This window comes from Meleagris gallopavo, unplaced genomic scaffold, assembly GCF_000146605.3.
Source record: "Meleagris gallopavo isolate NT-WF06-2002-E0010 breed Aviagen turkey brand Nicholas breeding stock unplaced genomic scaffold, Turkey_5.1 ChrUn_random_7181001957369, whole genome shotgun sequence".
NCBI classification, from domain to species: Eukaryota; Metazoa; Chordata; class Aves; order Galliformes; family Phasianidae; genus Meleagris; species Meleagris gallopavo.
Genome location: NW_011217634.1, coordinates 74,932 through 100,197, shown reverse-complemented (window position 1 = coordinate 100,197; position 25,266 = coordinate 74,932). Strand labels below are relative to the sequence as shown.

General features: G+C 56.2%; 2 protein-coding genes across 2 annotated transcripts in view; one reads left to right on the top strand and one right to left on the bottom strand.

Moving 5' to 3' along the window:
• The window catches only part of C3 (complement C3), a 23,023-nt gene extending 569 nt beyond the window's left edge, over positions 1 to 22,454 (top strand). Inside the window, exons 2-40 of the mRNA XM_010728327.3 lie at positions 1,501 to 1,693; positions 2,372 to 2,531; positions 3,490 to 3,560; positions 3,650 to 3,744; positions 3,836 to 3,918; positions 4,003 to 4,093; positions 4,691 to 4,793; positions 4,877 to 4,997; positions 5,322 to 5,437; positions 5,862 to 6,008; positions 7,139 to 7,351; positions 7,441 to 7,635; positions 8,688 to 8,846; positions 8,935 to 9,064; positions 9,306 to 9,377; positions 9,544 to 9,741; positions 10,366 to 10,477; positions 10,833 to 10,918; positions 11,330 to 11,469; positions 11,541 to 11,753; positions 12,047 to 12,113; positions 12,500 to 12,586; positions 12,673 to 12,876; positions 13,301 to 13,376; positions 13,456 to 13,615; positions 13,785 to 13,880; positions 13,985 to 14,135; positions 14,664 to 14,827; positions 15,926 to 16,084; positions 16,829 to 16,979; positions 18,042 to 18,093; positions 18,419 to 18,506; positions 18,677 to 18,766; positions 19,276 to 19,381; positions 19,703 to 19,792; positions 20,046 to 20,132; positions 20,391 to 20,474; positions 21,247 to 21,382; positions 22,209 to 22,454. Coding sequence (XP_010726629.1) covers positions 1,501 to 1,693; positions 2,372 to 2,531; positions 3,490 to 3,560; positions 3,650 to 3,744; positions 3,836 to 3,918; positions 4,003 to 4,093; positions 4,691 to 4,793; positions 4,877 to 4,997; positions 5,322 to 5,437; positions 5,862 to 6,008; positions 7,139 to 7,351; positions 7,441 to 7,635; positions 8,688 to 8,846; positions 8,935 to 9,064; positions 9,306 to 9,377; positions 9,544 to 9,741; positions 10,366 to 10,477; positions 10,833 to 10,918; positions 11,330 to 11,469; positions 11,541 to 11,753; positions 12,047 to 12,113; positions 12,500 to 12,586; positions 12,673 to 12,876; positions 13,301 to 13,376; positions 13,456 to 13,615; positions 13,785 to 13,880; positions 13,985 to 14,135; positions 14,664 to 14,827; positions 15,926 to 16,084; positions 16,829 to 16,979; positions 18,042 to 18,093; positions 18,419 to 18,506; positions 18,677 to 18,766; positions 19,276 to 19,381; positions 19,703 to 19,792; positions 20,046 to 20,132; positions 20,391 to 20,474; positions 21,247 to 21,382; positions 22,209 to 22,350 — 4,888 coding nt within the window. The 3' untranslated portion in view covers positions 22,351 to 22,454. The remainder of the gene's footprint in view (positions 1 to 1,500; positions 1,694 to 2,371; positions 2,532 to 3,489; positions 3,561 to 3,649; positions 3,745 to 3,835; positions 3,919 to 4,002; positions 4,094 to 4,690; positions 4,794 to 4,876; positions 4,998 to 5,321; positions 5,438 to 5,861; positions 6,009 to 7,138; positions 7,352 to 7,440; positions 7,636 to 8,687; positions 8,847 to 8,934; positions 9,065 to 9,305; positions 9,378 to 9,543; positions 9,742 to 10,365; positions 10,478 to 10,832; positions 10,919 to 11,329; positions 11,470 to 11,540; positions 11,754 to 12,046; positions 12,114 to 12,499; positions 12,587 to 12,672; positions 12,877 to 13,300; positions 13,377 to 13,455; positions 13,616 to 13,784; positions 13,881 to 13,984; positions 14,136 to 14,663; positions 14,828 to 15,925; positions 16,085 to 16,828; positions 16,980 to 18,041; positions 18,094 to 18,418; positions 18,507 to 18,676; positions 18,767 to 19,275; positions 19,382 to 19,702; positions 19,793 to 20,045; positions 20,133 to 20,390; positions 20,475 to 21,246; positions 21,383 to 22,208) is intronic.
• A 1,222-nt stretch (positions 22,455 to 23,676) lies between these two features.
• On the bottom strand, positions 23,677 to 25,225 carry TRAPPC5 (trafficking protein particle complex 5). The gene has a single exon (XM_003214146.4). The coding sequence runs from the start codon at positions 25,214 to 25,216 to the stop codon at positions 24,650 to 24,652; it is 567 nt and encodes a 188-aa protein (XP_003214194.1). The 5' UTR covers positions 25,217 to 25,225; the 3' UTR covers positions 23,677 to 24,649.
• Positions 25,226 to 25,266: the final 41 nt, after the last annotated feature.

Below are 25,266 nucleotides of genomic sequence, written 5' to 3'. Positions count from 1 at the left end.
CCCCCAACCCAAATGGATCCCCCATACGGCCACGTCCCTATATCCTCAATAAAGCACTCTCACGTACAGAACCCCAAAACCCAGGACTCTCATCTCAATTTGTGCGACCCCCCCCTACAAACCCAAGTTCAGAATCCCCACCCCATATGGAACCCCCCTCATGCACTTTCTGGGACCCCCTCCCATCCCAGGGGTAGATATGGGGGAATGGGATTTATAGGGCTGCAGCGGTGCCTATAGGGGTACAGTGGGGGTTATGGGGCTGTGATGGGGGTTATAGGGGTTACAAAGAGGCTCACAGGGTTTCAGTGATGTCTGTAGGATGAAGGGAGTGAGAGCAATAGGGGTCACGGGGATGCAATGGGGTCATAGGGTGCAACGGGGCTCAAAGGACTGCAGTGGGATTTATAGGACTGCAGTGGGTTTTATAGGGGTGCAGAGGGGCTTATAGGAGTGCAAAGGGAGTCATGGGGCTTCAGTGGGGGTAATAGGACTGCAGTGGGGGTTATAGGGCTGCAATGGGGCTTATGGGGTACAAGGGATGTCATGGGGTGCTTTGGGGTGCAATAGGGCTGCAACAGGGTTATAGGGCTGCAGTGGGGGTGCAGTGGGGGTGCAATAGGGCTGCAATGGGGCTTTTAGGGGTACAAGAGATGTCATGGGGTGCTTTGGGGTGCAATAGGGCTGCAGTGGTGGTTATAGGGCTGCAGTGGGAGTTATAGGGCTGCAATGGGGCTTATAGGGGTACAAGAGATGTCATGGGGTGTTTTGGGGTGCAATAGGGCTGCAGTGAGGGTTATAGGGCTGCAATGGGGCTTATAGGGGTACAAGGGATATCATGGGGTGCTTTGGGGGTGCAATAGGGCTGCAGTGGGGCTTATAGGGGTACAGGGGATGTCATGGGGTGCTTTGGGGTGCAATAGGGCTGTAATGGGATTATAGGGCTGCAGTGGGAGTTATAGGGCTGCAGTGGAGGTTATAGGGGTACAGAGGATATCATGGGGTGCAGTGGGGGTGTAGTAGGGCTGCAGTGGGGGTTATAGGGGTACAACGGATGTCGTGGGGTGCTTTGGGGTGCAATAGGGCTGCAACAGTGTTATAGGGCTGCAATGGGAGTTATAGGGCTGCAGTGGGGGTTATAGGAGTACAACGGATGTTGTGGGGTGCTTTGGGGTGCAATAGGGCTGCAACAGTGTTATAGGGCTGCAGTGGGAGTTATAGGGCTGCAGTGGAGGTTATAGGTGTACAGGGATGTCATGAGGTGCAGTGGGGGGTGCAATAAGGCTGCAATGGGGTTATAGGGCTGCAGTGGGGGTTATAGGGCTGCAGTGTAGGATTTGGGTTGCCATAGGCCCACGAAGGGCTCTCAGGGATGCCATGGGGTCCCCAGAGAGGTTTGGGACCGGATCAGGGCGCCGTTTTGGGGCAGATCAAGGGGATGTTGCCATTGGAGATTTGGGGCCAGGACGCTTTCCCCCATAACATGCAGTGACCCCATAGGGTGACCATGGTGACCCCGGCGGTGCTGCGGTTGGTCACAGACGAGCAGGTGGTGCTGGAGGCTCCGGGTTTGACCTCCCCCACCGAGGCCAACATCCTGGTGCAGGATTTCCCCCAAAAGCGCAAAGTCCTCTTCCAGATCCGCAAGCAGCTCAACCCCGCAGAGGGGATGATGGCCACCGCCACCATCAAGGTGTGTCCCCACCCCGTGTCACCGCTCGGCTGGGTGTCACCCAACCCCAACCCCAACCCCAATCTCAGCTCTAATCCCAATCCTAACCTTAACATTAATCTTAACCGTAACTTTAACCCTAACCCTAAACCTGACCCTGATGTCAGTCCATGGGGACTTTCACCATGAGACTGGGGACTGTCACCTTGGGGTCTTTGGGGACAGTCCTGGTGGTGTCCTTAGGGTTGGTCACCTTGGGGTCTTTGGGACAGTCCTGGTGGTGTCCTTAGGGTTGGTCACTTTGGGGTTTGTCCTGTTGGTGTCCTTAGGGTTGGTCACCTTGGGGTCTTTGGGATCAGTCCTGGTGGTATCATTAGGGTTGGTCACCTTGGGGTCTTTGGGGACAGTCCTGGTGGTATCATTAGGGTTGGTCACCTTGGGGTCTTTGGGATCAGTTCTGTTGGTATCATTAGGGTTGGTCACCTTGGGGTCTTTGGGGGCAGCCCTGTTGGTGTCCTTAGGGTTGGTCACGGAACGCAGTGAACCCATGGTAACCCCAGTGCTCATGGGGACAATCACTTCAGGGTCTTTGGGGTCAGTATTTTGGGGTTCTTGGTGTCTTTGGGGACGGTCACCTCAGAGCGTCCCCATCCCGGTCCCCTGACCATGGTTGCCCCCCGGTTCCCCCTGTCCCTACAGGTGCCGGTCAAGCTGCTGCCGCAGGTGGTGGGGAAGCACTTTGTCTCGGTGGTGGCACGGGTGGGACAGGTGACCCTGGAGAAGGTGCTGCTGGTGTCCCTACAGAGCGGCCATATCTTCCTGCAGACCGACAAACCCATCTACACCCCCGGCTCCACCGGTGAGTCCTGGGCTGCTGGCCTTGGGATTTGGGGGCCGTCCTTTTTGTGTCCCTTCTTCAGGGGTCAGGACCCATCCTGGGACCTTCCCATGATGTCCCCGTTGGGGTCCAGGACCTGTTTGGAGTCATCCTCTCTATGCACCCTATGGAGGTCCAGAATTCATTTTGGGGTCTTCCATTGATGTCCCCGTTGGGGTCCAGGACCTGTTTGGAGTCATCCTCTCTATGCACCCTATGGAGGTCCAGAATTCATTTTGGGGTCTTCCATTGATGTCCCCATTGAGGTCCAGCACCCATGCTGGGATACACTGGGGTTCAGAATCCATTTGGGGACCTTCCCATGATGTTCCCATTGGGATCCAGCACCCACATGGGGACATACTGGAGTCCAGAACTCATTTGAGGACATCCCTGTGATGTCTCCATTGGGATTCAGGGTCCATTTGGGGCCACCCTCTTCTTGACCCCTATAGGTTTTCAGGGTCCATTTTGGAACGTCCCCATGAGATTCCCATTGAGATCCAGAACCCATTTGGGGACCTTCCCATGATGTCCCCATTGGAATCTAGAGCTCACATAGAGAAATACTGGGCTCCAGAACCCATTCGGGGACATCCCTATGGGGATGGGGACCCCATTAGGGTCCAGGTCCTATTTGGAGTCATCCTCTCTATGCTCCCTATGGAGGTCCAGAATTCATTTTGGGGTCTTTCATTGATGTCCCATTGAGGTCCTGCAACTACGTATGGAAATAGTGGGGTTCAGAATCCATTTGGGGACCTTCCCATGATGTCCCCGTTGGGTTCCAGCACCCACGTGGGGACGTATTGGAGTCCAAGACCTGGGCCATCCTCTTTAAAGCCTCTATTGGGGTCCAGAATTCATTTTGCGATCTCCTCCTGATGTCCCCTTGGTGTCCCCACCACGTCCCCACCATGTCCCCTGTGTCCCCTCCCAGTGCTCTGCCGTCTCTTCGCCCTGAGTCGCTTCATGCAGCCTCTGCTGAAGACGGTGATCGTGGAGGTCAAGGTGAGTGGCCCAGTGACACGAGGAGGACATGGTGACATGGGGACAGTGCCACCCATCCCCTCCTTCCCACCTGTCCTACCTCCCCACAGACACCCGATAACGTCATCATCAAGCAAGTGCCCGTGTCCTCCCCCAAGAGGAATGGGATTTTCTCTATCAACCACAACCTGCCAGAGGTGGTCAGGTGGGTGTCACCTCCCAGAATGGGGCACCCTGTCCCTGTCCCTGTCCCTGTCCCTGTCCCTGTCTCCTCACCCCATCCCCATGTTTTCCAGCCTGGGGACGTGGACCATCACGGCCAAATTTGAAGACTCGCAGGACCAGGTTTTCAGCACACAATTTGAAGTCAAGGAATACGGTACGGTGGGGTAGGGGAGTCTCCACCCCAAACCCACTGGTCCCTCGTGCCCAATCCTGGACCCACAAAGCGTCTCCTCTACAGTGCTGCCGAGCTTTGAGGTGACTCTGGATCCACAGGAGAAGTTCCTCTACATTGACCGGCAGGAGGATTTCCGGGTGTTCATCAAAGCCAGGTGGGGTGGACACCCCAAAACCTCTTGTTTTGGGGTCAGACTGAGGGTGGGGGGTCACGATGGGGAGGACGGTCCTATTCCACCTGGGTGTGATACAGCCAGGGATGGGAGGGACTGGGGACATGGGGTGATGGGGATTTGGGGTGATGGGGATGCGGGGTGATGTGGATGAGGGCAATGAGGACATGGGGTGGATGGGGTGGTAGGGATGAAGGTCATCACCCTCAGGACTTGGGGTGGTGGGGATTTGGGGTGATGAGGAACATGGAGTGGTGGGAGTTAGGGGGTGGTAGGGATAAGGGCAATTTGGGGGTGGTAAGGGCAATTTGGTAGGGATAAGGTGATTTGGGAATTTGGGGCGATGAGGACATGGGGTGGAGGAGGATTAGAGTGGTGTGGGTTTGGGGTGATGCCTGCATGGGGTGGTGGGATTTGGGATGATGAGGACACAGGGTGGTGGGGAGGCAGGGCTGCACAAGAGTGGGATGTGGGAGCATTGGGTGACAGTGATACGGATGCGATGGGGACAGCTGATGCTGGAGATACGGGGACAGGCAGAGATGGGGACGCGATGTGACAGCAGCGATGTGTCCCCAGGTACCTGTATGGGAAGAATCTGCAGGGGACAGCCTTCGCCCTCTTTGGTGTGATGGTGGATGACGAGAGAAAGACCATCCCCCAGACCCTGCAGCGCGTCAAGGTGGCCCTGTCCCCTGTCCCCATCCCCTGTCCCCATCCCCATCCCCGTGGCTGTCCCCCTGTCCCTCTGACCCTGTGCTGCAGGTGACTGATGGGGACGGAGAGGTCGTGCTGCCCATGGCCATGCTGCGTCAGCGCTTTGCCAACCTCCAGGAGCTGGTGGGACACTCGCTCTACGTCACCGTCACCGTCCTCACAGAGTCAGGTGTGCAGGGGGACGTGGGGACGGGGACAGAGGGACGTGTCTGGCTTCGTGTCACAGTCCTCAATGCATTGGGATGGTTTGGGGATACGTACTGGGGACACAGAGGGTCCTGGGTAGGGACATGTGGATCTGGATGGGGGCAACAAGGACAGGGAGGTATGGGGACAAGGTGAGGAGGTAGACTGCAGAAATAAGGAAAGATGGGGATGAAGATGGTGAGGATGGGAGCAGGCAGGGCTATCAACAGTTGGGCAGGGGGACGCTGGGGGGCCAGGAGCCTCGTCCTGGCACTGGGTGACATCACTGTCCCCATGGCCACCGCAGGCAGTGACATGGTGGAGGCACAGCGCAGCGGCATCCGCATCGTGACGTCCCCGTACACCATCCACTTCACCCACACCCCCAAGTACTTCAAGCCAGGGATGCCCTTCGATCTGACGGTAATGGCACATGGGGACAAGGACGGGGATGGGGACAGGGATGGGGATGGGGGGATGGGGCCCCTCTGGCACTGGAGTCTTCTGAATGGGGATGGAAAAGAGGGAATCTCATGGGGTTGTCTGCCCCCACGTCATATCCCTGTGTCACCTGGTGTCTGTCCCCATACCACATCCTTGTGTCACCTCCCCTGTGCCGTGTCCCCAGGCTGAGCCATGTCCCCATGCCATTTTCCTGTGCCACGTCCCCACGGTGTGTCCCCACACCATGTGTCACAACCCCATTCTGAGCCATGTCCCCACGTCGTGTCCCTGTGCCACGTCCCCATGGTTTGTTCCTGTGCCATGCCCTCGTGTCACATCCTCATTGAATGTCCCCAAACCACGTCCTCACACGGTGTCCCATGCCATACTGCATCCTCCACAGGTTTATGTCACCAACCCCGATAATTCCCCGGCTCCACGCATCCCCGTCAAGGCCGACAACTTCCAGGGCCTCGTCTCCACCCAGCGAGATGGCAAAGCCAAGCTGGTCCTCAACATGCCAGCCAACAAGAACTCTGTCCCCATCACTGTGAGTGGGGACAGGGAATGGGGACCTGGGTCTGGGATGGAGCAGGGCATCCAGGGTGAGCCATGATGGCTGGAATCAGGGATGGTGACAACAATCAAGGGGACCAAACCCCAAATGACCAACACAGAGGGAACCAAGGTGTCCGAAGTGGGCAGGGTGGCTGAGACAAGCAGGATGGCCAAGACCAAGAGCAGCAGAGTTGGGGTGGATGACTAGGTCATCCGTGGTGGCCAAGACCTCCATGATGGCTGAAAATTCCACGGTGGTCAAGTTATCTATGGTAGATGAGGCCCTACTGACAACCAAGATGTCTGTGGTGGCCAAGTCACCCATGGTATCCAAGGCCTTCATGGTGACCAAGTCATTCCTGGTAGTCAAGACCTTCACAGTGGCAAAAAAATGCATGATGACCATAATTTGGCCATCACCCATGATGGCCAAATTATCCATAGCAGCCAATATCTCCATAGTGGCTGAGACTCTCATGGTAGCCAAGACTTTCATGGCAGCCACAATCTCCATAGTGACTGAGACCTCCATGGTGACAAAGTCACCTATGGTAGCCAAGGCCTTCATGGTGGCCAAGTCATGAATGGCAGCCAAGACCTTCAAAGTGGCCAAGACCTCCATGGTCCCCAAATCATCCATGACAACCAAAACTTTCATGGTGGCCAAATCATCCATGGAAATCAAGACATTCATGGCAGCCAAGACATTGATGGCAGCCAAAATTTCCAGGGTGGCTGAGGCTTCCAAGGTGAACAAGTAACTCATGACAGCCAAAACCTTCATGGTTGCCAAGACCTCCATGGTGGCCAAGTCATCCATGGCAACCAAGACCTCCATGGTGGCCAAGTCATCCATGCCAACCAAGACCTCCATGGTGGCCAAGTCATCCATGCCAACCAAGACCTCCATGGTGGTCAAGTCATCCATGGCAACCAAGACCTCCATGGTGGCCAAGTCATCCATGGCAACCAAGACCTCCATGGTGGCCAAGTCATCCATGGCAACCAAGACCGCCATGGTGGCCAAGTCATCCATGGCAACCAAGACCTCCATGGTGGTCAAGACCCCCTGCCCCTGTTCATACCTCTCCCCATTGACACACCATGCCTCCCGTGTTGCAGGTGAGGACAGCCCAGAAGGATCTGCCCCCGGAGCGCCAGGCTTCGCAGCAGATGGTGGCTGAGGCGTATCAAAGCCAGGGGAACTCCGGCAACTACCTGCACCTGGCGGTGGGTGCCAGCCAGGTACAGCCCGGGGACAACCTCCCCGTCAACTTCCATCTCAAGAGCAACAGAGAGGATGTCCGCAGATCCGTTTCCTACTTCACCTACCTGGTGAGCACACACGACTTCTGCCACCCCCCAGCCCCATTCCATTGGGGTCCAGACAACCCACCCACTCGGCCTTTTCTTACCCACCGCAGATCCTGAGCAAGGGGCACATCGTCCATGTGGGACGGCAGCCAAGGGAAGGTGACCAGAGCCTGGTCACTATGTCACTTCCCGTGACGGCCAACCTCATCCCTTCCTTCCGTATCGTGGCCTACTACCACGTGAAACCTGGCGAGATCGTGGCTGATTCGGTCTGGGTCGACGTCAAGGACACCTGCATGGGCAATGTGAGCGTGTCCCCATCATCTCTGGATTGGGGGAGGACCGCTGGGGCATTGGTTGGCCCTTGGAAGGGGCTCACTTGGCTTTCAGAGAGGATCGTGTAGTGCTTGGGTGGCTCCCTGTGGGGTTTGGGGGTGCCTGGAGGGCTCACCGGGTACTTGGGCAGCTTGAGTGGCCCAACGGGGGACTTGCAGGACTTAGGAGACTTGGATAGCCCTGTGGAGGAGGGCTTGAGGAGAGGAACTTGAGTGGCCCTGTGGAAACTTGAGTGGCCCGTTGGGGACTTGTGTCCATTGGAGCTTGGATGGCCCGTGGGAAACTTGAGGATCCAATGGGAATCTTGGTTGGGAGACTTGAGATCCAATGGGAGACTTGCAGGTCCTCGGAGGCTTGGGTGGCCCTTGGGGAACTTGAGTGGCTAATGGGCATTTTGGATGGCCCAAAGGGTGATTTGGGTGTCCTTTTTACTTGGAAATCCCTTGCAGAACTTGAATGACCCAGTGAGGGACTGGGGTGTCCCTGTGGTCTTGGGTGTCCTTGAGGACCTGGGTGGCCCTCGGGGAATTTGAATGGCCCAGTAGAAATTCGAGTGGCCCAATGAGCCTCGAGAACCTCAGGCGTTCTTTGAGGAGATTGGATATCTTGGAGGGCATGTGAGCATCTTTGGGGGAGCTGGGTGCTGCTGGGCGGTCTGAACGTCCCTGGGAGGGCGAAGTGTCTTTGAGGAGCCCATAGGATATTTAGGTGGCCTTTGAGAGGAGTGGGTGGCCCATGATGGTTTGGATGGTCCATTGGGGAATCAGGTGGCCCATGCAGTGTTTGCTTTTCAAGAGAGCTGGAATGCCCTTGAGGTTTCCTACGCAGAGCTTGGGCAGCCCATGGGTGCCCTTGGGCATCTCATGAATGCTTTGCGTGGTCCACGGGTGGCTCAGGTGGCCAACCTGGACACAGCCGTTGGTTGTCCAGGAATCCAACGGCCTGTGGGGGAACAGATGGGGCACCTCCTAGGGCTGGTGGGGGCTTTTTGCATTCCCCAACCCTGCTGTGTCCCCGGCAGCTGGTGGTGAAGGGAGCATCGGAGGCCGACAATCGTGTGCACGAGCCGAGGACCCCCATGCGGCTGCGCATCGAGGGTGACCACAAAGCCCACGTGGGGCTGGTGGCAGTGGACAAGGCTGTCTATGTCCTCAACAAGAACAAACTCACCCAGAGTCAGGTGGGAGCTCCAGTTCCACCCTCTGCTGTCCCCGGCATCCCCCCAGTGGCAGGAGGATCTTTCAGGGTTGTCCCTTTGATGGCCACAGGTGTGGGACACAGTGGAGAAGAGTGACATCGGCTGCACCCCGGGCAGTGGGAGGGACCACGTGGGGGTCTTCGCCGATGCCGGCCTCAGCCTGGCTACAAATGTGAACATCAAAACGGAACAGAGAGGTGGTGGGTGACACAATGGGAAGGGGAACAGACACCAGAGGGGTGGGACATGCGGAGCATGGGGATGCGATGTCCTCAGAAGTGGAGTTGTGTCAGCATGGGGATGAAACCCACGGGTGACATCGTGGAGATGGAGGTGTGACACCTCAGGGGTGGAGGACGTGGCCCCGGGGTGTGGGGTGTGACACCTGTCTTCTCTGGGAAGTGACACCTGGATCCTGACCAATGTCACCTTTTCCCCCAGAGGTCGAATGTGCAAAACCTGCAAAACGCAAGCGCCGCTCCGTGAAGCTCATCAAGTACAAGGGCACCAAGAGTAGGTGGCACTGGGAACACCAGCGTGTCCTGGGTCCTCAGGGACACCACATTGTCCCATCACCCAAAACGCTGGATTGTCCCACGTCCTGAGGGACACCAGAGCACCCCACATCCCCGATGGGGCCGCGAGGTCGGATGCCATCGGGTTGTTTTGGTGCTGGCAGTGGCTGAGTACAACGACAGGAACCTGCGCAAGTGCTGTGAGGATGGCATGAAGGAAAACCTGATGGGCTACAGCTGTGAGAAACGGGCCACCTACATCCTCGATGGCAAAGCCTGCACCGACGCCTTCCTCAACTGCTGCCTGTACATCAAGGGCATCCGCGACGAGGAGCGCGACCTGCATTATGAGCTGGCTCGAAGCAAGTGCTGGGAGCAGTGGGGTGACAGCAGGGAGGGCTGGACGGATGGGCAGAGCTTGAGAAATGCTTGGATGGATGTTAAGTGAGGAGTGGGTGATGTTTGGGTGGTCAGTGCGTGAGTGATGCTCGCGTGTACCTTGGGCGAAAGTGGGGTGAAGCGTGAGTGAAGCTCATGTGAAGCTTGGGGGAAGCTTCAGTGAACTGTGGTCAATGAATGAGTGGTCTGGTGCATGTCTTGGGAGATGTTTGGGAAGTGGTTGGGTGACGCTGGGGCAAAGGTTGGGCAGTGATGGCCCAGCAACAGGGAGATCTTGGGGCAAAGTTCAGCTGATACTTGCAGAAAGGTTGGGTGACATTTGGGCAAAGACTGGGTGATGCTTTGGGGAAGCTACAGTAAAGTGTGACCAGTGCACAAGTGATGCTTGCACGTATCTTGGGAGATGTTTAGGTTGGGTGAAACATGAGCGAAGCTCCTGTGAAGCTTACGATGAGCTTGGTTGATATTTAGGCAATGCCTAAGCATTGGGCAACGCTTGGGTGAAAGTTGGGTTGTGCTGGGGATGATTCCAGCGGATGGGATCCCGTGGACACGGATGTGGTTGAGAGGGCTGTTGCCATCCCCAGGTGAGGCGGATGATGCCTTCCTGGCCGATGAAGACATCACCTCACGGAGCCTCTTCCCAGAGAGCTGGCTGTGGCAGGTGGAGGAGCTGACAGAACCGCCCAATGAACTGGGGTGAGCCCAACGTCCCCGTTCCAGTAGAGGTACCACTCCAACCCCGGCCTGAGGACAACCACCACCCCATATCTCAATGTGGGGATCCATGATCTCCTACCCAATAGGATCTGGACCCCAACAAGCCCAAACTGGGGACAAGCCATGACTCCCTCAGTCTACGTGAGGTCAATATATGGCACACTTGGCCTTGGAACCAACTGACTCCTTAGTCCAGCTCCAAGGCCACCTACACCCCATGGTCTAGTCAGGGGACAAGCTATAACCATCTTGGTCCAGTTTGGTGGCTGCTTGCACCCCTCCGTCCAGATGTGGAGCCGACTCTAACCCCCTTGGTGGTTTGCATCCCCTCTAGCATCTCCACAAAGACACTGCCCATATACCTGAAAGACTCCATCACCACGTGGGAGGTCCTGGCTGTCAGTCTCTCTGAGAAGAAGGGTACGTGATGGAGGAGGAAGAGGTTCCTGGGAACTAGAAGACTCACACAAATCTTGGGGGTGGACTCTAGGACTTGAGGGGTCCCCAAAACTTGGAGGGGTTAACATGGGGATTGAGGGGTCTCCAAAATGAGAGAGGGACTTGTAATTCTGAAGAGATATTCCAAGCTCTGGGGACATCTATGGAACTTGAGGAGTCCCCAAAATCTGGAGGGGTTATTTTGGAGTTTGCGGGGTCTCCAAAATGTGAGAAGGATTTGTAACTCTGGAGACCTATTCCAAACTTTGGGGACGTCTGTGGGACTCGAGGGGTCAGGCAAACCTTGAAGGAACTCGGAGAGATTTCCCAAAGCCTCGGGGATGTCCCTGGGACCACAAGGGGCCAAATCAGCTCATAATCCTCAACCCACAGGGCTGTGCGTGGCCGACCCCTACGAGATTACAGTGATGAAGGAGTTCTTCATTGACCTGCGCCTGCCCTACTCGGCGGTGAGGAACGAGCAGGTGGAGGTCCGCGCCATCCTCTACAACTACTGGAAGAGCAAGATCAAGGTCGGTGCCTCACCCCAGCACTTGTAGGGGATCTGTGGCCGCCTGAACCCAGTGTCTCTCTGTATCCCCAGGTGCGCGTGGAGCTGATGTACAACCCGGCCCTGTGCAGCGCATCCACCTCCAAGACACGCTACCAGCAGATCTTACAACTGGAGCCGCAGACGTCGCACGCCGTGCCCTTCGTCATCGTGCCCTTGCAGCTGGGGCAGCACGACGTCGAGGTGAAGGCGGCTGTCTGGGAGAGCTTTGTGTCTGATGGTGTCAAGAAGAAGCTCAGAGTGGTGGTGAGTAGCACTTGCTGCCACCTTGGTCCTCCGACGTCCCCAGCTCCTCCTGATGGCATCATCGTCCACACTTCATCCCGGTGTTGGTACCCAGAGATGAAGGATCCCCAATCTGTTCTCAGAAGTGGTCTCCTGGGACTCTCCCACCTTGTCCCCTGGAGGTCTCCCAGTTTGTCCCATGATCTGCCATGTGATGGTTGATGCTGGCGCACTTTCTTGGCCAACCTGGAGAGGTTGGGAAGGGGAAACTTCAAATCAGCTCAGCACTGAGTGTGGGTCTCTCTCCTCTGCAGCCCGAAGGGATGAGGCTGGAGAAGACAGTGAAGATAGTTGAGCTTGACCCAAAGACGTTGGGAAACAGTGAGTGGCCCCTGTCTGGTACTGTGGAGTCTCATCCCACGGGATGAGTGGGAGAAGAAGGGAAATTGGGAAAGACAACCGTGTGTGTGAAGTGTGGTGGATGCACCACCGAGGGCAAGACTGGAGCATACTGTGAGACGAGGGACAAGTAGTGTGGTTGGAGGGCTGTCCTGCTGGCCTCTGGGGTATCAATGGGATCAGGGACATCCTACTGTGGAGTGGAGACATCTCAGGGGAAAAAGGACATCCTGGTATGGATTTGGGGCAACTTGGGGGATAAGGGACATCCTGCTGTGGATGTGGGGTGGGACCGGGTCATCTCAAGGAAGGGGGGAGGAAGGATTTGGGGCCACCCACCTCCATCCTGGCCTCTCCCTGCCCCACAGACGGAGTGCAGGAAGTGAAGGTGAAAGCAGCAAACCTCTCTGACATCGTGCCCAACACCGAGTCGGAGACCAAAGTCAGCATTCAAGGTGATAGCATGGGAGAAGGGATGTACGGGGCGGGCTGGGAGGGGACAAGACACTCCTCCTTGACATCTCCCTTTCCCTTGTTCCAGGCAACCCTGTGTCCATCCTGGTGGAGAAAGCCATTGATGGGACCAAGCTGAAACACCTCATTGTGACCCCGTCGGGCTGTGGGGAGCAGAACATGATTGGGATGACACCCACCGTCATTGCTGTCCACTACCTGGACAGCACGATGCAGTGGGAGACCTTCGGTATCAACCGCCGTGCTGAGGCCATCGAATTGATTAAAAAGGGTAAGAGCATCCCGGAGAGGAAAAGAGGGATCTTTTAGGGTGCAAAATGAAGCTGTCTTCCAAGGGGCTAAGGGCATCTGCGTCTTTGGAAAAGACATAGAACCATGGAATGTTTGGGTGGGAAGGGTCCTTAAAGGTCATAGAACTGTAGAACGGGTTGAGTTGGAAGGGATCTTGAGGATCATAGAACCTTGGAATCCTGAAATGATTTGGGTTGGAAGGGACCTTCAAGATCATAGAACCATGGAATGGGTTGAGTTGGAAGGGACCGTCCTGTTCCAACCCATTCACATAGGTTGGGTGCTACCAGTTCGGGCATTTCTAGATCTACTGGTTCATGCTGGGATGGGCACCACAAGGGGTTGGTGGCCTGAAGCCATCCCTAGGTGACACGGACTTTGGCCAACTGCCCTCTGCCCACCAGGTTACACCCAACAACTTGCGTTCCGCAAAGACGACGGCTCATTTGCTGCCTTCACTAACCGCCCATCCAGCACCTGGTGAGGGTCCCATTCCCACCACCACCACGGGGGTTTGGTTGACAACGTTGGATGCAACACTGAGTCTTCCTATCCTCAGGTTGACAGCCTACGTGGCCAAGGTCTTTGCCATGGCCATCAACATGGTGGACATCAAGCCAGAGGTGGTCTGTGGAGCCATCAAATGGCTCATCCTGGAGAAGCAGAAGCCAGATGGGCTTTTCCAAGAAGATGCTCCTGTCATCCATAAGGAGATGGTGGTATGGGGGGAGACCCGAAACCTTGTTCCTATTCATGATCAAGACCCGTTGGCTCAAGGATGGGCAACTGTGGGGGAAAAAAACTGCACTGGGTGATGGGGACAAGTGTTGGGTGGACGCAGCTTGCTGTGAAACCCAAGAATCTGAGGTTTTGTTCCTCATTTTGCAGGGAGGTTACCACGGTGCGGAGCCCAGTGTGTCCCTGACAGCCTTCGTCCTCACCGCGCTGCAGGAATCCCAGAAGATCTGCAAGAACTACGTGAAAGTGAGCAACCCAGTGCTCAGCAACGTGTGGGGGCGGAGGGAGGAGAGGTGCCCAACCCCTATAACAGCCACCCGAGAACCCACATCATCATCCTTTCTGCTCAGAGCTTGGATGGGAGCATTGCCAAAGCCTCCGATTACCTCTCCCGGAAATACCAATCTCTGACTCGACCCTACACCGTGGCCCTGAGCTCCTACGCCCTGGCCCTAACGCGGAAACTCAACAGCGAGAAACTTCTGATGAAGTTCTCCAAAGGTGATGTCCCCAAAGGGGAGCAAATCCAGGCAGGGGGAAGTGAGGTTAGGTGCTGGGGGTGACGAATCTCCATGTCCCCCCATGTCCCCTCCGTATCCCCACAGACCCACACATCCCCGTGTCCATTCATATCCCCATGTCCCCCCATGTCCCCTCCGTATCCCCACGGACCCACAGATCCCCGTGTCCATTCATATCCCCATGTCCCCATGTCCTTCCACGTTCCCACATCTCTCCATATTTCCACGTCCCTACATGTCACCGCATCCCTCCATGTCCCCATGTCTTTCCATATCCTCATGTCCTTCTTCTATCTCTCTCCGTGTCCCCATGTCCCACTAGGGCCGCGTGTCCCTACAGATCCCCATGTCCTTCTACATCCTCCTGTCCTTCTTCTACCCCTCTCCATGTCCCTATGTCCCACCAGGTCCCCATGTCCATCCAGAAGGGATTTAGGGGACATGGTTGTGAGGCTGGGGGGGTTGACAAATCCCCTTTGGGTGATGCTGAGGCCTCAGTGTCACCCAGATGACACCCACTGGGCGGAACGCAACGCCCACACCTACAACATCGAGGGGACGTCCTACGCTCTGCTGGCACTGCTGCAGATGGAGAAGACCGAACTGACCGGGCCGGTGGCCCGCTGGTTGGCCCAGCAGAACTACTTTGGTGGAGGCTACGGATCCACACAGGTGGGCTACGGACCACCCCCCACCTCCGGCACCTGGGGCGCACATAGCCATAGGGGGAGTGGTGGTTGGTTGGGGCAAGATGGGGTCGTGGGGTGTTGAGGGTCGCCTTATGGCCATGGGGACCCCTGTGGACACCCCATGTCTGAGAGCCTGGAGATCCCTAGGACGTGTCCTGTCCTTTGGAGTCATGTCCTGTCCTTTGGGGACCATCATGTCCTTTGGGGACGTCATGTCCTCTGGGGACATGTTCTATTCTTTGGGGTCATGTCCTGTCCCTTGGGGTCATGTTCTGTCCATTGGGTTCACACCCTGTCCTTTGGGGACCATCATGTCCTTTGGGGATGTCATGTCCTCTGGGGACATGTTCTATTCTTTGGGGTCATGTCCTGTCCCTTGGGGTCATGTCCTGCCCTTTGGGTTCACATCCTGTCCTTTGGGGACCATCATGTCCTTTGGGGACGTCATGTCCTCTGGGGACATGTTCTATTCTTTGGGGTCATGTCCTGTCCCTTGGGGTCATGTTCTGTCCTTTGGGTTCACACCCTGTCCTTTGGGGTCAGGCCATGTCCTTTGGGGACATGTCCTGTCCTTTGGGGGCATGTCATGTCCTTTGGAGTCATGTTCTATGCTTTGGGGACACATCCTGTCCTTTGGGGACATGTCCTGTCCTTTGGGGACATGTCCTGTCCTTTGGGGGCATGTCATGTCCTTTGGAGTCATGTTCTATGCTTTGGGGACCCATCCTGTCCTTTGGGGACATGTCCTGTCCTTTGGGATCATGTCATGTCCTTTGGGGACACATCCTCCTCTTTAGGGATACCCCACATCCTCGTCCCCGCAGATCCCCAGGGACGCATTCTGTCCTTTGGGGACACCTCAGGTCCCCAAGGGTTCCTGCCCTCTGGGGACACATCCTGTCTTTTGGGGACAGCTCATATCCCAAAGAGTTCCTGCCCTTTGGGATCACCTCTTGAGATCCCCAATGTTCACCACTGACACCAGATGTCTCCTGGAGTTGGGGCTCAGCCCAGAACCGAAAGCTTTCGTGAACAGCCCAGGCGATGTCCCCCAGCCTCAATGACCCCGTTGTCCCCACAGGCCACCATCCTGGTGTTCCAGGCTCTGGCTCAGTACCACGTAGTGCTGCCAAGGCAGATGGAGCTCAACCTGGACGTGTCGGTGCTGCTGCCACGCCGTGCCAACGCCATCACCTACCGCATCGAGAACAGCAACGCGCTGGTGGCACGCTCAGCTGAGGTACGGCGCCGTGTCACCCCTGTCACCAGTGTCACCCCTGTCACCGGTGGCATCCTTGTCACTGATGCCACTCCAGCCCTCGGTGTCACCCCTGTCACCAGTGTCATCCTTGTTGATGCCAATCCAGCCCTCGGTGTCACCATTGTCACCAGTGTCATCCTTGTTGATGCCACTCCAGTCATTGGTATCACCATTGTCACTGGTGTCATCCTTGTCATTGATGCCACTCCAGCCATTGTGTGTCACCCTTGTCACCAGCATCACTCTTGGCACAGATGTCACCAAAGCTTTCGGTCTCATCACTTGTGTCACTCTTGTCTCTGGTGTCACCTTTGTCACCTTTGTTGTCATTGGTGTCATTCTTGTCGTTGGTGGCACCGTTGTCACTGATGTCACACTTGTCACTGGTGTCACTCTTGCCATTGGCATCACCCTTATCACTGATGCCATCATTGTCGCTGGTGTCACGCTTGTCCCTAGTGTCACCTTTGTCACCAGTGTCACTGTAGTCATTGGTGTCACCCTTGTCACTAGTGTCATGCTTGTAACAGATGTTACTGTTGTCACAGCTGTCACTCTGGTCACCAGTGTCACCCTTATCAGTGGTGTCACCCTCCAGTGCCACAGTTGCCACCAGGACGGTGGAGGTGTGGCACACTGGGGCACCTCAGTGACAATTCTGGTGCTGTCCCCTCTATGTCCTGGGATGTCCCTGCCCCTCCCCACTGTCCCCTGTCCCCACAGACCAAGCTGAACGAGGACTTCACTGTGAAAGCAGAGGGCACGGGCAAGGGGACAATGACAGTGGTGACCGTCTACAACGCCAAAGTGCCCGAGAATGAAAACAAGTGTGACAACTTTGACCTGCGGGTCAGTGTGGAGGATGTGAAGACAGGTGAGTCCCCATTTGTCCCCTGACCTGTCCCCCACCGGTCCCCTTCTTGTTCCTATTGTGTCCCCCAACATCTCCTCCACGCCCCTCCGTGGCACTTTGTGCCTCATCCTCGTGTCCCCTTTCATGTGTCTCCTGTCACCCATTTTCCCAGTCTCCAAATAATTCCATGTCCCCATGTCCCTCTTCAATCCTTCTCTACGTCTCCATGTCTCCATGTCCCTCCATGTCCCTGTATCCCATCAGATCTCCATATCCTCCATGTCCCTGTGTCCTTCCATGTCCCCATGTCCCTCTTCAATCCTTCTCTACTGTCCCCATGTCCCTCCATGTCCCCACACCCCATCAGATCTACATATCCCTCCAGTTCCCCACGTCCCACCATGTCCCCATGTCCTTCCATATCTCCATGTCCCTCCATGTCCTTGTGTCCCATCAGATCTCCATATCCTCCATGTCCCCATGTCCTTCCCTGTCCCCATATCCCTCCATGTCTCCATGTCCTCCATGTCTCCATTCCCACCTGATCCTATGTCCCTCCACATCTCTCCATGTCTCCATGTCCCACCATGTCCCTATGTCCATCCATGTCCCCATGTCCCTCCATGTCCCCACACCCCATCAGATCTCCATATCCTCCAGATTCCCATATCCCACCATGTCCTCATGTCCCTCTATGTCCCCATGTCTCCATATCCCACCTGATCCTATGTCCCTCCACATCTCTCCATGTCCCCATGTCCCACCATGTCCCTATGTCCATCCATGTCCCCATGCCCCTCCATGTCCCCATACCCCATCAGATCTCCATGTCCCCCCATGTCCCCATGTCCCACCAGATCCTCATGTCCCACCATGTCCCCATGTCCATCCATGTCCCCACACCCCATCAGATCTCCATATTCTCCAGATGACCATGTCCCACCATGTCTCCATGTCCCTCCATATCCCCATGTCCCTCCATATCCCCATGTCCCCATGACCCTCCTGGTCCCCCTGGTTTCCTCCTGTCTCTCCCCTGATGTCCCACATGGGTAGCATCACCATCCTTATCTCCCTTCACAGCCCGGGACCTGGAAGGTGCCATCCGCTCTGTCAAGATCACCATCTGCACCAGGTGGGACACAATGGGGACATCAGAAGTGTTTGGGACATCAGGGACATTGTAGAGAGGGAGAGCTCACTGTAGGTAGGGACATGGGAGATGGGGAAGGGAATGGGGTTGTTGGGGACAGGGACATGGGAGATAGGGGATGTAATAGGGTTGCTGGGGACGGGGACATCAGGAATGAGGATGGGGAGATGGAGGCAAAGGAGTCTCAGCTCCACCTCATCCCTCGGGGATTTGTGGGAACGGGGACATCAGGGATGGGGATGCTGGGGGCAATGGGGTTGTAGAGGAGACTGGGGACAGGCAGGTGGTCTCAGCCCTGTCCCTGCAGGTTCCTGGACACCGTGGATGCCACCATGTCCATCCTCGATATCTCCATGCTCACCGGCTTCTCCCCTGATGTCCAGGACCTGAAGAGCGTAAGTATAGGGCCGTAGGGACATTGGGGACACCAGGGGGCACGAGGCCACACATTGCTGTGCCATCATGTCCCTTGTGTCCCCATGTGTGTCCCCAACCCCCTTGTGTCCCCCTATACCTCTGTCTCTCCCATGTCCTCGTGTTGTCACTGTGTCCCCATATCCCCCAGCTCTCGGAGGGAGTGGAGAGGTACATTTCCAAATTTGAGATCGACCACTCGCTGTCGAACCGCAGCAACCTCATCATCTACCTGGACAAGGTGAGGACTGGGGGGTGACGGGGGGGACTTGGGGACAGGGACGAGATGGGATGGGATGGGATGGGATGGGATGGGATGGGATGGGATGGAGAAAGGGACGTGGTGGGACAGGAGACCCTGGTGGCACGGGGTGGGGATGAAGATGAGGTGGGACAGGTTGGAGTGGGAGAAAGAGACAAGGATGGGATAGTATGGAGGTGGGAACAAGAAATGGGAGAAGAAATGGTTCAGGTCGAAGTTGGGCAGGGACAGATGGAGCTGGGGACAAGATGTGGGTAAGGGCAGGAACAGAGATGGTGACAAATAGGGACATGAATGGAGATGGGAATGGGGACATGGATGGAGATAGGAGTGGGGATTTGGATGGAGATGGGAATGGGGAGATGGAGATATGGATGGAGATGGGAATGGGGACATGGATGGAGATAGGAAGGGGATGATGATTGGGTATGGGGTGAAGACATGGTGTCATTGCCTTCTGTCCCCACATCTTTGTGTCCTGTGTGCAGATCTCCCACCAAGTGGAGGAGTGCATCGCCTTCAGGGCCCACCAGCACTTCCAGGTGGGACTGATCCAGCCCGCCTCCGTCAGTGTCTACAGCTACTACAAGATCGGTGTGTCCCCATGTCCCTTCTTATCCCTCATGTCACCCCCGGGTCCCACAAAGTCCGTCTGTCTCGTGTGTGCCCATCTACATTCTCTCTGCCTCCTCCTGTCCATGTGTCCCATCACATCCCTGATGACTGTCACCCCACTCCCCCCATGTCCCCAAGCCCCCCATGTCACCGTGTTTCCCTATTTCCCCATGCATGCCCCTATGTCCCCACACACGTCCCCATGCCCCTGCCCACGTTTTGGTGACCCTCTTCCTTCACGTCCCCCTTTGTCCCTGTGTGATCTCCTCTGTGTCCCCTCATGTCCCCGTGTCCCCACAGATGACCGCTGCACCCGCTTCTACCACCCGGACAAGGACGGTGGGCAGCTGAGGAAGATCTGTCACGGGGATGTGTGCCGCTGTGCTGAAGGTGACATGGGGACACAGGGACGTGGGGACAGAGAGTGTCCCCTTCCATATGTCTCATGTCAGCCATCTTCCCAGTCCCCAAATACCTCCGTGTCCCCGTGTCCCTCTCCAATCCTTCTCTATGTCTCCATGTGTTGGGACGTCACTGCCATGATGGGACGTGTCACTGTTGTCATGGGACACGCCATTGCCATGATTGGACACATCATTGTCACGACAGGGAATGTCATTGCCCTGTCCCTGTGTACCTACAGAAAACTGCTTCACACGACAGAAGAAGGACAATCCCATCACAGTCAACGAGCGCATCGATCTTGCCTGCAAGCCAGGGGTGGATTATGGTGAGACACCAGGGACATGGGGACATGGGGACATGGGGCGTGTGGGAAGGAAATGGAGGATTATGGGGACAAAACTATAGGGGATGTTGCTGGGATGAGGAGGGGGATGTGATGGGCCACGGAAGGACATGAGAAGGCACTGGGATGCCAGAGTGGAGTAGGGGAGAAATAAAGGGGCAAAAAGGGCCACGAGGAGGAAAAGTGGGGACAGTGGGGTCAGCTGTGAGATGGTGACATGGTGACATCCCCCCTCCCCAGTGTACAAAGTGAAGGTGGTGGCAACAGAGGAGACATCGTCCCACGACAACTACATCGTGACCATCCTCTCCGTTATCAAGATGGGTACGAGCACCCCGGGGACAGGGGGACAAGGTCACCTGCAGGGACGTGGGAGTGTCACCCAGGGATGGGGACACCCCAGAGGGCTGGGGACACCCAAGGGTGCTTGGGGACACCATGAGGTTTGGTGTCACCCAGGTGGGTTGGGGACACCAGGAGGTCTGATGTCATCCAAAATGCGTTGGGGACACCATGAGGTTTGGTGTCACCCAAAATGAACTGGGGACATTCAAGGGTCCTTGGAGACCCCATGAGGTTTGGTGTCACCCAAAATGGTTTGGGGACACCACGAGGTTTGATGTCACCCAAAAAGGTTTGGGGACACCATGAAGTTTGGTGTCACCCAAAATGGATTGGGGACACCGTGAAGTTTGGTGTCACCTAGGTGGGTTGCGGACACCCAAGGGTCCCTGGGGATATCATGAGGTTCGGTGCCACCCAAAATGAACTGGGGACACTCAAGAGTCCTTGGGGACCCCATGAGGTTTAGAGTCACCCAAAAATGGGTTGGGGACACCATGAAGCTTGGTGTCACCCAGGTGGGTTGGGGACACCCAAGGATGCTTGGTGAACAGCTGAAATGAACTGGTGCCACCCAGAGCTGGTGACAACAGTGGGGCGATGACACCCAGGGGTGGTGACAACAATGGGGTGATGTCTCCAAAGATGCCCATAGCTCCTGGGGACCGGGGCTCCTCATTGTGGAACGTGTCACAGTGGGTGTCCCTGCCATGTTGGGGTGGCACGTCACCTGTGTCACCTCTCTCTGGGACAGGCACCGATGAGGACCCACTTGGGAGCAACCGGACCTTCGTGAGCCACAAGCAGTGCCGGGATGCGCTGAGTCTCCAGAAGGGACAGGACTACCTGGTGTGGGGGCTGGCGTCTGACCTGTGGGTCACCGGCAGCCGGTAGGGACAGGGGGACATGGGGACGTGGGGACATGGGGACATGGGAACACAGGGACATGGATACATGGAGACATGGGGACATGGGGATGTGGGGACGCGGGGACATGGGGATGTTGGGACGTGGGGACATATGGACATGAGAACATGGAGATAGGGACATGAGGACATGGGGACATAGGGACATGGGGACATGGGGACATGGGAACACAGGGATATGGGGACATGAAGACACGGGGACATGGGGATGTGGGGACATGGGGGCGTGGGGACATGGGGACATATGGACATGAGAACATGGAGACATGAGGACATGGGGACATGGGGACATGGGAACATGGAGAATGGGGACATGAGATCATGGGGACATGGGGACACGGGGACATGAGGACATGAAGACATGGGGAAATGGGGACGGGGGACAAAGGAACATGCGGACACTTGGACATGGGGACATGGGAACTTGGTAACATGGGGGCATGGGGACACAGGGACATGAGGACGTGGGACGTGGAACACGAAGATAAGAGAACATTGGAACATGAGGACGTGGAGACAAGGGGACAAAGGGACATGAGGACATGGGGACATAGGGACACAGGGACATGGGGACATGGAGACAAGGGGACATGGGGACACGGAGACAAGGGGACACGGGGACATGGGGACATGGGGACACGGGGACATGGGACGTTGCCACCCAACATATCATCCATACCCCACTGCATCCCGAGCTTCTCCAGTGTCTCGTATAGGGTTGTGCATCCCTCACCGGGCTGCCAGCCTCTTCCTGACTCCGTTGTCCCCTGCTGTCCCCTGCTGTCCCCAGCTTCTCCTACCTCATCGGCAAGGACACGTGGCTGGAAGCGTGGCCCTTGGAGGAGTCGTGCCAGGATGCCGACCTGCAGCAGCTCTGCCAGGACTTCATTGAATTCTCCGAGGCCATGACCATGTTTGGGTGCCCCTCCTGATGGGGTGACCCCAACCCGATGGGGTGTCCCTCCCCCTGATGTCACCCCCTTTTTTTTTTATTTTGTGGAGTGGGGCGGTTAAAAATGTTCTTTCTGAAATTCTGTCTCTGGGTACAGCGTGGTGGTGGTGGGAACGTGGGGACACCATGGGGGACAATGGGGACCCCACAGAGGACAGTAGGGTGGTGAGGACTTCCTGGGGTGTCCTGGGGACATCACAGAGGATGGTGGGGGTGTGAGGATTCAATAGGGGATGATGGGGCGATGGGGACACCATAGGGAACACTGGGACTCTTCAGGAGATGATGATGGTCATGAGGACACCATAGAGGACACCAGAGGGGACACTGGGACTCCTTAAGGGGTGGCAAAGACACGGGGACACCATAGAGGACCCTGGGATTCTTCAGGAGATGATGATGGTCATGGGGACACCATAGAGGACATGAGGTGTCCTTAGGGGATGATGGGGTCATAGGGACACCAGAGGGGACACTGGGACTCCTTAAGGGATGGCAAAGACATGGGGACAGCATAGAGGACCCTGGGACACTTCAGGAGATGATGATGGGATCATGGGGACATCACAGAGGACATGGAGTGTCCCTAGAGGATGATGGGATCATGGGGACACTGTAGGAAACAGGGACAACTACCGAGGACATGGAGCTGGCGAGGACTTCATTGGTGTCCTGGAATTATTGGTCCATCGCTGGTCAACCATTGGTCAACTGTTGGTCAGCTGCTGGTCAACCATTGGTCCATCGTTGTTCAACTACTTGTCAACCATTGGCCCATCGTTGTTCAACTCCTGGTCAACCATTGGTCCATCGTTGTTCAACTCCTGGTCAACCATTGGTCAACTGTTGGTCCATTGCTGGTCAACCATTGGTCAACTGTTGGTCAACCACATAGAACAAGAAGCCTACTCTTTTTTTTTTAATTAATGCAGTGATGGCTGTTTGTTATAAGAGGGGGGTGTCACACGTGGGGGGGTGATGGATGTTTTTAGGGGGGTGTCACGCGTGGAAGCTCTCAGGGATGCTGTGGGGGATGTCGTGCTGTCACGGTTTGATGATTTTTGGTGATTGGTTTTTCACATCACAACACCACATAGAGCACAGGGTTCTGTTTCCGTTTCTGCCTTTGGAGGGAATGATAAAACTGTTCACGGATCACGAGATGTTTCCCTTCCCTGGGCTGTGGGTCCGTGGGTCTCCCCAACCCCATCAGTCACAGAACCGGGCCGAAGTGTTGACACGGTGCCCCCACAGAGCTCTGAGGGCCACCAGGAGGGAGAATGGCACCACTGATGGACACCCAACGTTGAAGGTCACCCAATGGGACAGGAGAACATTTATTGAGACACAAACCAATGCAAGTGTTCCAACATGAAGCCAAAGGAGAACAATGTAGAGCGTTGAGGGACACAAATGGGTTCCAGCGTTCCCAAGAAGATCCAAGGGCCATCAGGAGGGACAACACCACTGATGGACACCCAACTCTGAAGGTCACCCAATAGGACAAGGGAACATTTACTGAACCCCAAACCAACTCAAGTGTCCCAATACGAAGCCAAAGGAGAACAATGGATGGTGTAGAGTGACATCAATGGGTTCCAACGTCCTCATGTAGGTTTGAGGGAGGGAGGGGCCAGGAGGGACAATGGACACCATAGATGGACACCCCACATTGAAGGTCACTCAATGGGCCAAGAGAACATTTATAGGACCAGAAAACAACATGAGTGTCCCAACATGAAGCCAAAGGAGAACAATGGATTGTATTGAGTGACATCAGTGGGTCCTCAAGTAGTTCCAACGGCCACCAGGAGGGAGAACGGACACCACTGATAGAAATGAAGGTTCTGAACATTTACTGCACCTGAACCAACTCAAGTGTTCCAACACGAAGCCAAAGGTGGATGGTAGATGGTGCTGAGTGACATCAACGGGTCCCAATGTCCCCAGGAGGGGCTGAGGGCCACCAGGAGGGACAATGGACACCACTGATGGATACCCAATGCTGAAGGTCACCCAATGGGCCAAGAGAACATTTATAGAGCCACGTAACAATGCGAGCGTCCCAGTGTGAGGACAGGGGTTGGTGCTGAGGGATACCAATGGGTCCCAATGTCCCCAAGTAGTTCCAAGGGCCACCAGGAGGGACAATAGGCACCACTGATGGACACCCAAGGTTGAAGGTCACCCAATGGGCCAAGAGAACATTTATAGAGCCACGTAACAACGCGAGTGTCCCAGTGTGAGGACAGGGGACACCTCCAAGTGTCGGGACCCCCTCATCGTCCCTCCAGACTCTTGTCCCGTGCGATGACCCCCTCCTCAAACTTGATCATCAGCGTGGTGCCCTTGTGCCAATGCGCCGTCACCTTGGCCGGGAACCCGCTGGCTCCCAGCACCGCCTCCACCAAACCAGCTGTGAAGGCAGCACAGTTGAGCGTGCTGTTCTCCCTGGGCACGGAGATGAAGGTGTTGACCAGAGGCTCCCTCTCGATGACGTAGAACGTCTTGTCGTCATCGTTGGCCTGCTCCAGCTTGTCGGCCTCCTTCCCAAACAACGCCCTCCACACGGGGCCTTTGACGAAGAGGAGGATGCTCAGCACTTTGGTCTCACGGCGCCCGCCCCGCTCACGGCTCACCAACGGGTCCAGGAGGCGGAGGCCAACTTGGTGGCCCAGTTGGGCCAGTTTGGACTGCAGCTCGGCCACCGAGTAGACGCGGCGCTGGCAGTACTGCACCAACTCACAGAAGAGCAGGGCGAAGGCACTCAGGCTCACCTCCCCCCGCGGGCGGCCCAGCGGGCGCTCCAGCAGAGGGGATTTGCCACGGGTGAAGCGTGATTCCATGGTCCTATATTGGGGGGGGGATGTAAAAGTGAGGGGGGGTCGTGGGTGGG

Bases quoted from the DNA above. Each gene is read 5' to 3' on its own strand.
- TRAPPC5 (XM_003214146.4), bottom strand. From the start codon at position 25,216: ATGGAATCACGCTTCACCCGTGGCAAATCCCCTCTGCTGGAGCGCCCG.